General features: G+C 40.1%; 1 protein-coding gene across 2 annotated transcripts in view; it reads left to right on the plus strand.

The window, feature by feature from the left end:
- The first annotated feature begins 9,522 nt into the window (after positions 1-9,522).
- The window catches only part of MYOM2 (myomesin 2), a 76,574-nt gene continuing 67,847 nt past the window's right edge, over positions 9,523-18,249 (plus strand). For both annotated transcript variants that reach the window (XM_032104594.1, XM_032104595.1), the window contains exons 1-4: positions 9,523-9,578; positions 14,552-14,631; positions 16,516-16,649; positions 17,647-17,766. In XM_032104594.1, the coding sequence (XP_031960485.1) occupies positions 16,543-16,649; positions 17,647-17,766 (227 nt within the window). In that variant the 5' untranslated portion in view covers positions 9,523-9,578; positions 14,552-14,631; positions 16,516-16,542. The remainder of the gene's footprint in view (positions 9,579-14,551; positions 14,632-16,515; positions 16,650-17,646; positions 17,767-18,249) is intronic.

The following is an 18,249-nucleotide window of genomic DNA, read 5'->3' on the forward strand; positions in this document are numbered from 1 at the left end:
TCTTGAATATCTCCAGTGAGGGAGACTTCACAGCCTCTCTGGGCAATCTGTTCCAGTGCTCGGTCACCCCCACAGGAAAGAAATTCTTCCTCATGTTCCCATGGAACTTCCTGTGGATCAGTTTCTGCCTGTTGCTTCCTGTCCTACTGCTTGGCACCACTGAGAAGAGCCTGGAAACCTCCTCTGACACCCTCCCTTCAGATACCTGTAGTCATCTCAGTCATCTCTTCTCGAGGCTGAACAGGCCCAGCTCCCTCAGCCTTTTCTTGTACAAGATGTTCCAGACACTTAATCATTTTCATGGCCCTCTGCTGGATCTGCTCCCGGGGCTGCATGGTTCTCTTGTCCTGAAGAGCCCAGATTTGGACACTGCACTCCAGACATGGCCTCACCAGTGCTGAGCACAGGGGCAGGATCACCTGCCTCGACCTGCTGGCAGTGCTCTTCCTAATACACCCCAGGATATTATTGGCCTTCTTGGCCAGAAAGACACACTGCTGGCAAGTTCATACTGCTTCTCTGAAATGAAATACTGCATGGAAGGTAATGATAGACAAATTTCAAGTCTAGAAAAAGCAGCACAATTCTTTTACACTAAATATAATAAAAAGTTGGAGAAAGGTACAAAGCACACTGCTGGTAAGGTATCACCACAAAATATTTCTTCCATTGCTTAATGTTTATCATGATCTATGTCTGTCTCTCATCTCTGGCTATCCATTATTATGTCAATACATAGCTCCAATTTCCTTCTTACTTCATTGCCTGCTTGCTATATCTTCAAAGAATCATTCTCTTTTTTCCCACATCTGGAAAATTACAATTATATAAACATCTAAAACCCAAACTTGTTTTAATTCTTTGATTACAGAAGTCCTGACTGCTTTGTGCTAGTAGGCTGCACTGCCAGCATACAGTCAGAAACCAATATTCTGGTCTAGCAATTGCACTGCAATAGCAGTGGGAAGGTGAAGTTTGAGGGTTAGTATGTAAGCACCTTCAGAGGAAGAAAATACAGTGTTTTTTTTAAATCTGAGAAGACAGCGAAAACTACTGTGTGGAAGGTAATGCTATGATGCCTTTTCCTGGTCTTAAAATCAAGAGTCAATGATGGTTAGAAGGGGAAAAGGGATTTTACCTTGGGATTTATTTTAAGGATCCTTAGGTGCACATGTCCAGGTCATATGCACTGAAATGCACACCACAATGCTCACCTCCAAAAGATCTGGTATATCATTATAGGTTTTACTAATTAGCATATCTATCAAAAGATTCCCCAATGAGAGGCTTGAATGACACCACCCCCCCCCCCCCACCCCCCCCCCCCCCCCCCTCCCCAAGGAGCCTTCCCCTGGATGGTTCTATCTTAGTTTACAGAATGTGTTCTGGAGAGGATTTTGGGGTCTGGGGCACACTGATCCCTAACTACGAAGCTTCTAAAATGTTTAGTCTCTGAGCTTGACAAACAAATCCAAGAATGTAGGCAAAAAGCACTAAGAATATAGAAGCTGTAAAAAGGTATAACAGGGGTATAAAAGAAAAGGCAAAAAATCTTCATGGCATCATTAGGCAAATTTCAACTCTAGAAGAAAAGGCACATTTTTTTACACTAAACAAAATTAAGAGTTGGAGAAAAGTGTGAGAGATAAGTAAGAATTAATCCCTGGATATATCCAAACTAAGACATATTTCCTTTTACAATACAAGTACTTCAGCCAGCTGGTGTTTTCACCATATGTTTTATCAATTGCATGGTGTCACTGCACAAAAGGAGCCAATGCAACTGAATAGATGCTGAGGTATAAATAAGACAATGGTGATTATCATACTCTGGCCTCAAACTATGTGTTTCCAGTCAAGAGTTCCCACGCATTAGAAATTCCAGGCAGCTGATTGGGGTCCCTTTTTCAGGGAAAGAACAACGATTTGTCACTCACTGAGATGTCCTAGGCAACCCCAATGGTTTCTGTGATGCGATGTTGCTGATGTTGTCCTGCCGTAAATACCCAGACATCTTGACAACCACACTCAGCTCAGGATCTTTTCGTCTCCTGCACTGCTGCAGTATTTGTGTCACTTGGGAAACACTGCCAGTGGATAGGATTGGGTACAAGTGTAATCAGAAAGGCCACGGAGGCAGGGAAGGAGGACAGCTGTCCTAAGCATTCAAAGCTTTACATTCTGTGCCGTTCTGATGTGACGTGAGCCTCGAGATATTTATTAAGCTGGACGAAAGCCTGCTTTGGTCTTGCAGCTCTCTGAATCTGCCTACCTTTTATTTAGGATATGTTACAGTAGATACCAGAGTGGTACCTAATGCTGCCTAACTGCAGTAGAAAATCAGAATAAAAGAAACAGGTGGTGCAAAAATTTTACTGCCATCTCAAGTTATCTGTATCTGGAACACATAACTATCTCAGATTAAAGTTAAGAATAATAGAAAAATTGTTTGATTCAGATATCAGTAAGATAGAAATCAAAACATATGTACTTATACCTCTAAGTTTTTCAATCAGTAATACAAACATTACCTTGTGATTAAAATACAGTTGCAGAGGAATACACAGGCCAGTATGTGAAACGAGATATAGGCTAGATGAATTAGGGAAAAAAACCCCTCAAAACTAATTAAGAATAACTTTTCTAAGTTGTGTTTTAATGTGAACAGTGTTTGTGTGGGGAATCCTATAGTTTTTATTTGGGTAAAAGCACCCCTCGAAATGAGTGTTGATGCTATTTCAAATGAGTCAAGGACACTAGTGGATGACTGATTTAGTGACAACTGAATGGCAAAGAGTGAGAAGATTAAATAATCAGTTAAATGGCATGGACAAAGATTTCAGCAAAACCTCCCCATTAGGAATAGTCACAGATGTACAGGAGGAACAGTAGCAGGAATGGAGAGAACTGTTGACCTCCAAATGTGGCTTGATCTGAAGCACCAGAATATGGACAGAAACAGTAGATGGAAATTGGGATGGAATAATCAAGTAGGTCTCTTCGGTATGTCTTCTGTAATGAAATACTGCTTTGTTTTTTATGCACTATGGCATTGCTCTTGAAGACCTAGAGAAGAAACTACTGAGCAGTTGAAGAATCAGCATAGTTTATTAACACTTCTGCTAAATAGTGGTTTCTTCCTTTGCTCTTACTAAAAATATGAAAATCTATCAAAACAGTGTAAATTTGGGGCCTGCCTGAGACCACGAGTCTTAGCACACTTCTTGTTATATCTACCGATGGTAAACTCATTCCTTTTGCTTATAGCAACTAGGGAATCAAAGATATGCAACATTAGTGAGGAACAGGAATTAAGGGGTCCGGCTGATATAACTCCTTAAGAAAATTGTGCCTGATCTGCATTTGCAATAGTTCTTGCCCATTTACAGTGAAATCTTGTCAGATCTTCATTCCTTGGAGCTGTTGTGGATGTAAGTAATTTAGTTCTGAAATTAAAAAAATATAATTTTTCTACCTGCTTCCAGGAGTATACTCAAAGCTCATTGTTCTAGAGTACAGTAGTGATCATAGATGTCAGGCAGTATATCATGTGGCATGGGATATACACGGCATAGCTATGTGCTTTCAGTGACATGAACTGTTGGATATGCCATAAAAAGTTCAATGACCTTGAATAGAGGGATGTGCCTGAACTTGATACCAATTGAGGTTTTCACGTCAGCTCTCACGTTGGACTCATCATGCAGGCGCTGCCATGTGATCTGTTATGTATTCCTTTCCTTCTCCTTTTCCTCTGTGAAACAGGAGCAGATAATTTCCACATTATCTGTGTGAGGATATGTGGAGTGAGAGATGATTTTACCTGGAGGTGTTGGGATGGGGTGAATGAAGATCCTGAGTGCTGGACCAGGGGTGTGAGAATAAGTAGACCTGCATAAAGTGATGAAGAAATGTTTAGGGGAAGGAATTGGACAAACAAAGAGAGGATCACCTAGAAAGGGCTATAAAATGGGCTGACTGCTTATAAAGTATGCTTATCTGACTGAGCCCTGTGCCTGATCACCACAGTCTCTCCTGTCTTTGTTCGAACCGGTCTTAACTATGTATCTCTGTCATCTCACTCTTCATCCATATGTGTGAGTACTGCATGGACATACTGCCAGGTACTGAGGGGACTGGGTGCCAGCTATTGGTGTCAGACTGGGGGTTTTAGGTGCCTTTACACTCTACATGTAGCTATCTAGGGGGACCCACGGGTGTGGGGTGCCTGCAAGGTCACCCATCATGAGAGTGTTGTTGGCAGCAAGCACTGATGCAGAGAGAGAGCAGGCAACTAGACAGAAAATATGTGTGTGCTTGTGAACCTGGAGGGTGTCATGTGTGTGCCTTCACCAGTGACCTTCAGCTTCTGCCAGCCCAAGAGGAGAAGGGGACAGAACCAGAGTCAGTTCCAGTCAGACATACAAACTCATAGAGGTTATGAACACAAGAAAACTTATTTTTTCCCCACTGTGAGAGTACCCAAGAGCTGGCCCAGGTTGCCCAGAGAATTAGTGTATTCTTGTCATGGTTTAACCCCAGCCAGCAGCCAAACCCCCACAGCAGCTTGTTCACTCCCACCAGGGGCATCAGGGAGGGAATAGGAAGGGTAAAACATAGAGAACTCCTGAGCTGAGATACAGACAGTTTAACAGGAAATGCAAAAGCTTCAAACACAAGCGAAGAAAACCAAGGAATTAATTCACTGCTTCCCAAGGGCAGGCAGGTGTTCAGCCATCTCCAGGAGAGCAGGGCCCCATCACACTAAACAGTTACTTGGTAAGACAAGCATCATTACTCCAAATGTCCCCCCTTTCCTCCTTCCCCCAATTTTATATACTGAGCATGATGTCATAGGGTCTGGAACATCCCCTTGGTCAATTTAGGTCACCTGTCCCAGCTGTGTCTCCTCCCAACCTCCCATGCACCCCCAGTTCCCTCACCAGCATGGCAGCATGGAAAGCAGAAAATGCCTTGGCTCTGTGTAAGCCCTGCTCAGCAATAACAAAAACATCCATTATCAATCCTGTGCTCAGAAAAAATCCAAATCACAGCTCCATACTAGCCACTATGAAGAAAATTAACTCTACCAGAGCCAAAACCAGCACAAGTCTTCATTTTTGGAAATATTCAAAATCTGGACATGGTCCTGGACAGCCAGCTCTAGCAGCCTTGTTTGAGAAATGGTCTGGATAAGATGACCTTCAGAGTTCCCTTTCAACCTCAAACATTCTGTGATTCTGTGCCTCAGTTGTCTGTGCTTGTCTGATGCAAATCCTGTATGTAAATGCTCTTACAAGATGCAACCCCCACAGCTGATAGCTACTGAAGCCTGAACACATTAAAATAGGCTTTGAATGGTGCTGTTCAATGATGGATTCAGGACTGCAGCTGTCTTGCCTTCATTTACAAGTGTGGTGAAACCTCTGGACCACACCACTGCAGTGTTAGTTCCTGTCTCTGCCTTCTTACAGCCTGTGGTTCTCTCCAGATTTAATGTGCTATTGATGATACTGGAGTTAATTGATAAAGATAACTGTTGCTGCAGCAGGTATCTGCCAAGTGTATTGTGTGACACTGGAATAAATATACCAAGATAAGACAAGCATCTTTATGGTCCTTGTCTTTGCACAGGTCTCATTGTAAAGGTAAATGAAGAGATGCCACTGAGCTGATATTAAATCAAGAAGGATATGAATCTGAGCTTTCCTGAGTCAGCAAAACCTTAGCACTGACTCTACACTCTACAGTGGCTTCTTAGACAGCAGAGGAACACATTACTGTTTAGATATCTTAAAAAATAATTGACTTGCTGTAACTCAGTGAATTGTAACTCAGTGGTGTGTTTGTCTTCTTAGATACAAATGAGGATGCTTACTAAGAGATTCACTTTATCTTCTGTTGCAGGAAAAAAATTCCAACATTTTCTATGCTCAGGTATTTTAATGTTTGTTCAAGGTCTTATGCTAAAATTGTTTGATGTTCTGGATGCAGTTCAGTCTACCTCTGAAGAATTGCTGATTGAAAATCCTTGTCTGGCTGTTTAAAATATCTTCCAGCAAATGGGGGAGGGTTTGTTGTTGTTGTTGTTTTGTTTTGTTTTGTTTTCTGTCAGCTGCAATTGTCCTCTCTCCTGGGACTTGTTCAGCCTTCCCTTAGTTGGAAGTGTACTTTCCTCCTCCTCCAAATTACTTGACTGGTCTCATCTCCACACAGACTAGTCTCATTTCTGGGAAGGGTGGTTTTAGCTTTTGGCAGTTTTCAGCTGCATGTAGCCAGCCTTAAATTACTTGCAAGTTGGGCATTGAACAAGAAAGTTAGGAAGTTCTAGTAGAAGAAGAGTAAATGCATCGAGAAAAAAAAAAGAAAAGAAGCAGAAAAGAGGAGGTAGAGAGAGAAGTGCATAGGCTTCTTAGAAGTCAGTATGGGTTTGTTCTTTCCCCACCTGAAAGAGGCAGTAAGGTGTATTTCCCTTGGGGATTTGTGCTCAGCTGCACATTTACAGTGCTGTCAGCAGTCAAGTGCATCTGTTACTACTCTCTTCCTACCTAATCTTCATGGGCAGGTGCACTCCCTCCGAAACTGTTTTGAGTTCAGTCCTTCAGGTGGTGGTATTCTCTTCTGAATGAGACACATTCTATTGGTTCATAGGTGGAGCCCATACCTGGCAATCCTGAACTTCTGACCAAAGGCACTAACTGAGGAAAGAACATAATTTATTTTTAATGTGGTTGAATTTGCATGCACTGTTTTGTCATTCATTTGTAATGCCAAGGGAGATGCTGGGACCTGGGTAACTGTGAAGAGAGGCTGTTCTAAGATCACTAGTGCACAGTATCCATCGTTCTAGCATGGCTTTAGAAACTTCACCATAGGGCTGTATGAATGATTAGGACTGCTGCAGAGATGAGGAAGCTCATTGCTAGTTACCAGCATTTTAATTTATATGAAGCTGTAAATATGCAACAAGCATTTGAAGAAACCAAGAGTTAACATATTAACAAAGCTGGGCTTCAGAAGCTGCCATACAAAGATGCATTCGGTTTTCTTGTAACTGGAGAAAGATAAAAGCACAAGGCTGCTATTAAGGTGCCCTTATAGGCTAAAAACATACTTCTTCTAACACCAGTGAATTCCATTTCATTACTGTTTTGATGTTTAATCCAATGACTACAAAGCTATCACATCTTTTTCCTGAGCTCCGTTTCAGTTCTTTGTCCTCCTCTTTGCTGGAGTAGTTGAGCCATTACTAAGGCCTGTATCTATTAAGCAACTCACATCAAGAGACTGGCATAAGATACAGAAGTAATTCTAAAATACCAAATTCACAAAAGGATTTTAACACATGCTTAGTTTTAAGTGCTTGAATAATCCTTTTGATACCTTGTTAAATCTCTGCTTTAGAAAAGTTCTTAGGGAAGATCTTCTATTTTGGAAGTGGAGGGATCAGGAGAAGGCACCTTCTGTGTTAGGGAGGAAGTAGGAATATATTGTAAATTATTTAATAGTTAAAATGCTGGATAATTTTTGGTGCTCTGCTGTCTAAATTCCACCACCAGTGAATAACACAATATTGCAGTTTTCCCTTCTATCCTATTTTGTAGTATCTATGAAGGGAAGAATTTATTTATTGCCTTTCTTAGACACAGCCTGGGACTGGCCCCCCTAAATGGCTTGGTCTTGCCTTTGGCATTTTTCCCACAGTCCTTAGGATGCACTTCCATATTTTTGTCATTCAGCCACACCCTGAAGAAAACTCAAAATAGAAGAGTGCTCAAGTGTAAAGGCAGACAGCAGGCTATAAATGCCTCCATTTCTGTAGAGATAATAAATATAGAACAAGAAATGAAAAGCAGAGTGTAGTGAGAACTTTAAAGTTTTCCTGAAAAATGACCTTTTCCCTCCCACAGGAAAATTCAGTAGGAGAGAAGAGATGGCACAGGGTAAGTAAAGTAGGTTTGCTCTGGATTATTACATGCTAATTACTTTGACAGCTGCTTCTGAAGCAACATCTACATTCAGGGCATATGAACTCATTCTACTGTGTCTGTCTCTGTAGATCTAATTCTGTCAGACTGAGTTATAATTCAAGATCAATGGGAGGAAGGGAGAAGTCTGTTTCAGGCAAATGGTAGCCCTAGATGATACAAAAGTAGGAAAGATCCTTACCAGAGCTATTTAGGAAACTTGGATGAACACTGCAGATGGGATAAGAATCAGTTATTTAAAGGCTTTTCCACGTCTTTCTCTGCTTCCCATATATAAGAAGAATACGAAACTTAAAAAGAACATTGTTCATGTATCAGTGTCACATACCAAGCAATGGAAGAGATTGTCACTGAGTGACTTTGGCAATGACCGGATTTCTATAAAAGTAAATTGAAAACAGATTTTGTTATTTTCAAATTATTTTAAGATCAGTGAATTACCTACCTTTTGTATGTTGCTGACTCACTGATTATTTGAGTCATTATGGGCTAAGTCATGACGTGTGATTAGGTCTGCCATATAGCCAGGTTTTCCCAGGCATGTTGTCCTATTTCCAGACAAAGTAAGACGAATGTGATTAATTATTCATGCTTGTCACAAAGCCTTGTCAGAGGTCTTATCCTTCCTTCCCTTCCCCCATACAGGTACGAGCCCTGTGGGGTTGTCTACCACCCAAATGGGGCAGAGTGACTGATCCCAAGCCTACCAGCTCTGCAGAGCCAGTGCTGCTACCCCATGACATCTGGACATGTCAGAGCCACTGCAGTGGTTTTGGTCCAGAAGCCTTGTAGCTTCTGGAACGAAACCCAGGAGCCGTACATGCAGCAAACATCCATTTTAGTTAGTAATAATCAGGAACCACCAGGGTCCATCAAGGTCTCACAGAGCTGACTGCTTTGGCTCTGCATGTTTATGCCTCTGTGCATATTAATTTCCTCCTACTTTACCTATGAGACATAGAAAAATCTCTCTCAGTTTGACCGGTGGTGTAGTAGAGATGGAAATAAGAGGGGTTTTATACAACTGGTACACCTTCGTATGTTGCAGACATTCTCAAAGCCAGAGAGCTCTTAAGGAAGCAGTGGGGAGGCTCATTTTACAGCCTGAAGCACCAACGGGGTCTCATGTCTCTACTAATAATATTCTGGAGTTTACGTCTCCTCACTTGTCTTCTAAGTTACTGATTATTTTAAAACTTCAAACTCTAAATAAAAAATTTAAACTGTTTTCTGACATTTAATTGCTTCCAATGTGCTTGTTGTTGGTGGGAAAAGAAACCTCACTTTTAACATAAACAACTGCTTCTTTAAGGAATGAGGTTTTCTTTTTTTAAAATGCAATATTAAACTGCATATAGGCTAATGCTTTTCTTTTACCTTTATATCTCTCCCTTATTGCATGTTAGGCTGTCCCCAGTTTTGGGAGAATCACTTGGTTAGTTCTAAATATAGCTCTGCATCTGCTCTTAAATAGGAGTGAAGGGGCACTAGCCTTTAGAGAGGGGAATTATTTGTTTTCTTCAGGCAGTGTTTGATAAGCTGGGAAAGGCTGGTCTTCCTCTCTGCTTTGCAGTTTTTCTATATGCCTTGGTAAGTCCATTTTCCATCCATATTTTTCTTGTACAGAGCAAATGAGAGTGCCTGTAGGAGGGGGTTGGGTGCTTTCTTGTAAAAAAAATGTTTACTTTCCTCAGGGAAAACAAGCAATAAGCAGGACTCAAATTGATTCATGAAAAGAAAAACAAAAAAGTAACTAAGACTTTTTGTCCTGTGCACAGTCACCTTGATTTTATTGTGTATTACATTCCCTCTGTTTCTTTCTGCATATTAAGAACTACATTACAGAAATCCATAGCTCTACTCATATATATTTTTTTCCAATTGCAAAAATGGTGGCAATGCCACTTTCTTTTGTGCTTATACTATATGATTCCTCTGAAGTCTGTGTCTAAATAATTAAGCATAAAATCCTATAGTAGCTGGAAAAAGATTTGGTCTGATGAAGAATGGGATGTAGCTAGGCCAAAAAAAAAAGAGAATCTACTTTTATTTTGTGTCTGCCATGCTTTCAAGTACATGTTTCCAGAAGAAGTTTCTGGTGTCCGTATTGCTCTAAGCTATGTGATGTGTTCTGTGCCACGTGAAAATTCCATCTAAATACCACTGATAGAGCCTTGGGAAATCAAGTTCATGCTCTTGAAATTATGCCTGTGTGTTGATAATGCTTATGAGCCAGTAAAAGTACCATAATGAAGGAAAATGAACATTGGGATGATGGGAAATGATTTTTATCATCTCACTGTCCAACATTCTTAGATGTCCAGTTGAAGGGATATAATACACTTGCCAAGTGAAGGGAAATCTTCAAACTTTATCAGAACATGTTGGAACTCCGTGCACTTGGAATGTTAGGGTGGCAGGGTTTCAAGTCAATGCGGACAAATTTAGCCTTGTTTAATTCCCAGTCTTGTATGATCATGAATTCATAAGGTAACATCCATATTAGTACCCTTTCTGGGATATATACTGTTCAGCTTCTATTAGAGATATGGAAAGAAAGTCAGTTTGGAAGCTTCCACTCCTTTCCTTCATGAGAGTCACAGAAAATCCAAAATTGCATTCTTTTTTAGACTCACTAAAATGCAGGAACTGGTGCTCCCCTCCACAACAATTACTTTGCTGGAGGGAAGGGTACCCATGACTGCCTGCTCCTTACCTCCACCAAGCAGAGCTCCTCATCAAGGGTTGTGGAAATGACTGTGACCACCCATGACATATTTCAAATTACCTCCACACTAACTGATCTGGCTAGAGGGTGAGGGAAGCCATTCAGGGACTATTACAAAGTCAAGGTGTTCATTCTAACTAATCATAGATGTGCTGTAGCCAAATGATTGCATTAAATTGCTGAATCTATCTGTATGTCATTGAAAAGAATATCATTTGATGTTGAGAGACGTTGAAAGCCTACTCATTCGAAACATATGAAATTAGTAAAAATGGTAGACACAACTGTGATGGCTGGTACTGTCAGCTGCTTGAAAACGTTGCTTTGCTGGATATTCAGATAAGTAGAAATAGAGGAGAGAACTCCATCTTTATGTTTAATAACCAAAGTAATGCATGCTTTTCTGGGGATTATTCGAATCTGTTTAAAACCAGTTGGAGAAATGAGGAAAATACTATTCCCATGAAAAGGAGTGTGATCAGTAAAACATAAGACCAACTACAATGTAGCTAAAGACAACAAGACACAAGAAGTCTTCATGCTTGCTGAACAATGTCTGGAATTCAGCAGAGTAAGCAAATGAGAATTCCATATGATTTTTTTTTTTTTTTTTTAAAGATGAGCATTTGTGTTCTATTGTCAAAAAATCTAAAATTGAATTCTTATCCAGACTGAGAAAGATCTTCAATGAGAAGGACTGAAACATCTTAAAATGACATTATATTTGAGTAGATTTTAAAGTTCATCCTTTTTCATGGACAAAACATACATTTCTGTGTAAGATCTAAATATACACGTGTGTACAGAGATAAGAGACTGGAGAGACATATTAGAAATTTTGTCAAATCAGTTTTTTGCCAAATTAGTTTATTATTAAAATGGAGAAGATTTAAACAGATCCTCTACATCCCATTCTGTTTAGACTGCAGTGTCTATGAGCTGCATAATGATTTATGATGGCTTTACAAGATTTCCACCAAAGTCACTTTCTGGGGGAAAATGCTAATATGTTATTAAGTCCACATTCTGTACAGCATGGATATAACCATCTGGAAAGGATCACATATTTTTTGAGTCAATATTGTAATTTTTTATATTGGTCAATGAATAAAAGGTGGGGGTTTTTTTTCCTTTTTTTTTTTCCTATCTTTCATTGTGGTATGTAGGTGATATGGATTTAAATATATTTTATCAGTTAAGTATTGGGGGCTTTTATGCACCATAGAAGTATAAGTTAGCAGCTTCCTGAAAACACTTAACTTTGAAAAATGTGAGGAGCAGCTAGCAGAACAAGAGACAAGTAGAGGAAAAAATGTCTAAGTTGTGGGAAAAACAGGACAAGCCCTCCAATCAGTGCAAATGGTCGAAGAAATCTCTGGCTACGTGAGGACAGGCAAGAACTCGTGAATAATTTTGGCACTTCTCCAGATGGCCAGGAACAGAGATGAGCACAGAAAGTGCATGTTGCATGGTATAGCACTGGCAGGTCAGGCCGAGAAAATACATGCTGTACAGCGCATTGCTCATGACATGAGCCTTCTGAATCTGGAAATGCAAACTGTCTATCTATGGTGTGTGCAGCCATGTTCTTCTTCCCATGGCATTTGTCAAGACATCCATCAATTTAGTTGGTTGTGTGCCTGCTCTCTGAGGCAATGTAAATGATCATGCTAGAATTTACTGCTTGTCCTTTAAATCTTAAATTAACTCACTTATCAGACTAACAATGTTTATATCAGACCCGTGGCTTCTCTTCTCAAGAATGTGGCACCTTGTCACGTGGTCCTAGATTATGGCTTTCTATTCAGATCAGTATTACTGTGTCACGAAACTGTGCATATCCTGACCTGGGAACTCAGCCCTTTACTCATGGTCAAGTAAAAATTGTTGTATACATGCTTGTTATATATGTGCTACAAAGCATGAGGAAATGTATGTTTATGTAAACTGACTTGAATAGTCTAATTCACCTGTGGTTTATGTCATTAATCCTTGAGGACATTTTGGCTGATATAATATTTTTCTTTGGGTTTAATAGTCTTCTGAGTGGTTTATACAGCACATAGGTTAGTGCACTTTAGGTCCTTTTGATGGCCCCAGCATTTATAGTCATAGAAATTAATAGGAATAATAATAGTAGAAAGGAAGGATTACAATGGTGCTACATTGCACTAACAGGGTCAGATGAGACACCAAGTGTTTTAGGATCATCTTTTTCCTGTAATTCTAGCTCTTTTTCTTGAAATCCAGGATCATTAATAGGATCTGCATGGATATAACTCAAGGATTGTTCATGACACACAGACCATATATTTCAACAAGGCCTCCAAAATTCTTGCAATAGAACTTGGTGAATAAAACTTGAGATTTGCTTTTTAATTTGTTATAATCATTCAGATAATCAATTTGTCTTTCTCTGGACTTATGCTTTTTTGTTGTTGTTATTGAGCTCTCAGTTTTCCACTGGGATTTTCCCCCCAATTTCTCTGCCAGACCACTGGCTGCAACTCACTTTTGAGTCAGTTCTACCAATTCACTTGCCAGTGTAACTAGGTCTCCAGACACTGTCATTAATAAAATTTTGGTTCACCTAAATCAATAAATTCAGTGGGGTTAAGCTTTCATCTGCATAGCATGTTCTCTAACTCTGTTAGTGGTAGGTAGTCTACATATTAGAATATATTTCAAACATCTCATATAAAAGTGGAAAACTGGTAAAATGGTCAACATATTGTTCCTAGGAATACAGTATAAACTTCTTTCATCAGGAGCTCAATATCTTACGTGCTGCTTTTACATTAGGACTTTGATTTTGCTCTTCTGATACTTGTCTTTACAGCACTATTAAGTATTAAATGCAACATTGTTGTAATTACCTGATGATTATTATTACATTTGGAATTGTTGCCAGGCAGCTCCCCTCTGTATTAGCAGAAGGCAAAGTGAGTCTGGCTGCTAACAAGCTCAGTTAATTGCTTGTATGGAGGCTCTGAGTGGATGGATACCCTTGTTTCTATACTAAAGGTGTTTGGGTAAATGTGAAAAATATATGAACCCAAATTTTGAGAAGTCCTGGGTGCTGACAAATAGAAGAAGATATACTAATTAAAACATAAGTTGCACATTTAGTGAAAAAGGCTGGACTGCAAATGACAATGGTGTTTTCTCCTCTCTCAAAAACGAAAATGACTCAGACTGTGATCTATCCAGATAAATGGGCATTACTCTGCAATTGTTATAAAGTGGATCTCAGTGTGAGTTATATACATACCAGTATGTACATTGCATGTTGATAAACTCACAGATTTATTTAACTTGGCCACATGTAAATATGTGTAGCACTTAACAGTGGAGTGAACTTAATCTATGTGTTTGTCCTCTGCACCTTCATTTAGGCAAAAAGGCTAATTAAAAACAGAGAAAAGGGAACATTATACCATTAATTGTCCAGTTAACATATGAACTGTTGTGGAAATCCAATGTCATATACACAATAGTCACACAGTTAGCAGGAAGAAAACCAGTATTCGATGTCTGCAGATGTAGCATCACATGATGAACAGATATCAAAACCAGGAGAAGCCAAGGCTGCTTGTGGGTCTGTGCAAATCTGCTCATATAACCAAGACGTTGTGTCATACGATGAGTTAATAGGTCCATGAGGAGTCCATGTCAGTTCAGCATTGTATGAGGGCATCTTACTAAGCCAGCATCTCTGCGAGGTGCTGAGCTAACTTGGGTCATGCTAACTTTCTTATTTCCCTAGAAATGTGGCATTATATTTCTTTAATGTTGCATAGTAATGTGGTAAACCTGTTTCATTTTTGTTTTGCAGTGCTTGGTGCTTTGCCTAAAGCTCTCATTCCTGAACGTGTGACTTGTCATTCTCATATCTCTTGAAAAAGGGTTGAAAAGGTAACTCTAAGTTATGCAGAAGATGCAGTTATGAAGTGATAAAATGTAAAAACCTCTTTAGATCTCAGAACTTTTTAAAAGAAGATGTGACTTCTATTAAATATACCTACTGCTTGCTCTTACTTTTTCTTGGAAAAGTAAAAGTAGCTGATATGAGAACATCATGATTTGGGAGCACCTGACTTGGCTCTTGACTATCTACAAGTAACAATCACACACTGTTGCTGTTTTTCACTCTACACAATTTATTACTAGCATTTCCCTTTTTTGATAAATACTATATGCTGGAAATATGGTATATATTGTCATTTTACCTTGTTAAATGTTTTATCTAAATGAGTTTAGAAGATTTCTATCCAAATCCCTTTGAGCTTTCATTTTATATACATCATGAAGCTGCCTATTTATGTGGCTTTTTGTTACAAATTTGGACTTCTTGTGTGGGTCTGAGGCAGGTTCTTCTTGGCATGGTCCATGTCCAGGCAGGGCCAGGCTGTGGGGAGCTGGAGACTGCATCTGCTGTGTCATTTCTGGGGAGAAACTGATGGCCCTGGGGGCTGACATAGGGTCCTGGCCTGTGGGCAGGGTAGAAGGAACTCTGGAGGAGGCTGGGCCGGGACAGTCAGGTCCATTGCTGTCCTCAGGACCCTGACACACTCTTAATGTTGTCCCTGGGTGAGCCGGTGTTGCTTCACTTGCCATGGGTGCCCTGAGGTGGATCCCAGGCCATGCCTCAGCCTGTGCCCTGGGTGCTGGCATGGAGCTGGCAGCCTGCATGCTACAGGAGAGCATAACAACAGGGACACTCCCCTTAGCTCTTAGTAGGGTATTGGAAATTACTGCAGTAATTTACCTGACTAAGTCTTCATCTGCTTTATATGCTTGTATTGGGAGCTTGCTTCTGTTGTCACTGAAGTGTAGGTACCTTGTGGGGGAGGTTTTGGCTGTTCAGTTGGGGTCCCTCACCACAGTTTGGGCCAAATGGCCCCGGAGTAGAGAACCCTATATCTAACCTGGACTGCAGTTACACAAGCTGGCACCTACTCACAGCATGGCTGGTGACATTCCCCACTTCTGCAAGAAGTTATCATCATATTTCTAATGAGCACAAAGGCGTGTAGGCACCTCCATGCTCTTTTAATGATGTGGTTGGGAATCTGCTTAACTCTAACTCAGTGGGAAACATGCTTTTGTCCCCCACACTTCTTGTGGGAGCACCCTGAATGTTTCTTAGAACCTTCTATCCAAATAATGATCAAAAACTATGCTATGCTTTGGAGAAAGTCCACAAGAAGGAAACCGGAATGATTGATAGGAACCCATGAGGAAAGATTGATAGGAACCCATGAGGAAAGATTGCATGAGCCAGCTTTGTAGGGTTTAAATAAGAGAGCAGGAAAGAAAAGTAAAGAAAATCTTCAACAGGCTGCTACAAAAGTGGGCGAATACAGTCTATTTGTTGTCATGGTGAATTGGACAAAAAATAGTACGCATAAATTGCCAGAATGGAAAATGTGAAAGGTTTGAAGAGCGAAGAGCTGAAATATCTAACAATGGCCAAAAAACCTGTCAAATTTCCATCCGTGGGAAATTCTATGGAGATGTTAAATGACATCTGAAAAGGAGGTGAAAAATGATCTAGTGAGATATCTTTTAGGCTATCCTCTGTGATTCTATAGCTCACACTGTATGAGTGATAAGATACAGCCTGAGGTACCCATGTATGTGACTGATGGCTCTATTTGTCACAAATTGGTGCAGTTTTATACATTTGTACATGTTCGCACACATGTCTACATATCAAAAAATATCAAACCAAAGTGTCTGAAATATATGGCTAAATGTGTGCATGGCTAAATCTGTGGCTAACTTCACTCTCTGCAGGAGTTACTGGTTGTAACAAGAGGAAGCATGTCTTCAGTAGCAGTGCCGTTTTACCAGAGGAGGCACAAGCACTTTGATCAGTCCTACCGCAACATTCAGACAAGATATATACTTGAGGAATATGCAGCAAGAAAGTAAGTGCCATGTATTTGAGCATAGACAGGTCTCTTTTTGGGTAGTCACTTCTTAGAATCAAGATATTCACCTTTCCCCTCCACCCAAAAAAATTGTGATTTATTCAGAATGATAGTTTTCCACTTCCTTCCATTGGCATGCCCCTTGTCTATAGTCTCTCACCAGCATAGCTACACTTCCTAACAACATTGCAAGATACCTGCACAGACCTTTTAGCTTAGGATCTGTCCTGTTTGCTACCTCTAAACTGAAAATTTTTCCTTGTAGTCTAAAATTGAAACTCTGACTCAAGAAAAATTGCCATGAAATTTACTGTAAGTCATAGAAATAGCTTTTTACCCATTCTTCTGTATGACATGATGATATTCCTGCTCCTGAAGCTGGCCATAACTAATTATAGCTTTTGCAATTCAATTTCCTTTTTTAAACTTAAATGAAGGCTCAATGCTTCTCATGTGAAATCTGAGTTTTAGCCAGAAAATACATATTCTTTTTATCTCAAAGCCTGAAACTTTGTATTGGGGTTGCTGTTCTCCCTCCTTAATAATTAACATGCCTACCTAGCTGTCTAGCTGGTCCAGATTCCCTTATGAAAGAGGAGAGTTTATGCAGCAGGCTCTGTGAATTATAGAAAGGCAGGAATACTTAGAAACAGACAATGCTATGGGGAATCTTTGTGATTTGTGCGTTGGAGAGGCTGGTACCCTTGTGGTTCACTGAAATGCTATCATTGCACCTGAATGATTGAAGACTGAAATAAATATAAATTTAATAGAATGAAATAAAACACCCAGTGATCCCCAGTGACAGATGATGGGCATTAAGGCCTTGAAGGACAAGTGTCAATTGGGACCTAGTGCAGTCAGTGAGGATGCAAAAGCTTCTCACTGAACAGTGCTCAGTCATGGCATTCAGCTCAAAGTAATTTCTTTGACATTTGTGAGTTCATGTTTTACCTGAATTTCTGGGTTATAACAATGTCTTTTGTATTTGAAGGGCTGCTTCCAGGCAGGCTGTTTATTATGAATCATCTGGCTTGGGCAAAACAACATGTAGACTCTGTGCCAGGAGGGCACGCACCTTGGCGCATGAAACAATGCAGGAATCCAGGAAAAGGTAAAGCTTTGTCGGTCCAGTCTTACCTGTGTAGTGACTCTGGTCCCAACTCTTTTGCCCGGGCTCTTTTCAGAGTTGACAAGACTAGAGGCTTCTCTGTCACTGTTCTTCACTAATCTATTTTGGCTGGAACACTAAATGACTGAGTGTCACTTTCAGTCTCATATTTCATCCCAGAGTTGTTCCCCTGATCCCCACTCTGACTGTTGAAAACAGCTTTAAAACAAAAATAAATTAGAATCCACCTGGTATCCAGAACTCATTTTGAACAGGCCTACTCCACTATTCCTAATTTCTAATTTGGATCAATTTAAATGTTTTAAATTCTTTCCAGAATATCAAAAGACTTTACTGTCATATCTCAGTTACAGACTTGATAAGAAATCCCAAAGTAACTGTGCTGATGACAATATTCCCCTTAGTGAATTTCGCTGTTTCTGCTCTGCTTTGCTCTACAGTTACTACACCAAAACCATGGAGAAT

This window comes from Corvus moneduloides, chromosome 3 (assembly GCF_009650955.1).
Source record: "Corvus moneduloides isolate bCorMon1 chromosome 3, bCorMon1.pri, whole genome shotgun sequence".
NCBI lineage: Eukaryota > Metazoa > Chordata > Aves > Passeriformes > Corvidae > Corvus > Corvus moneduloides.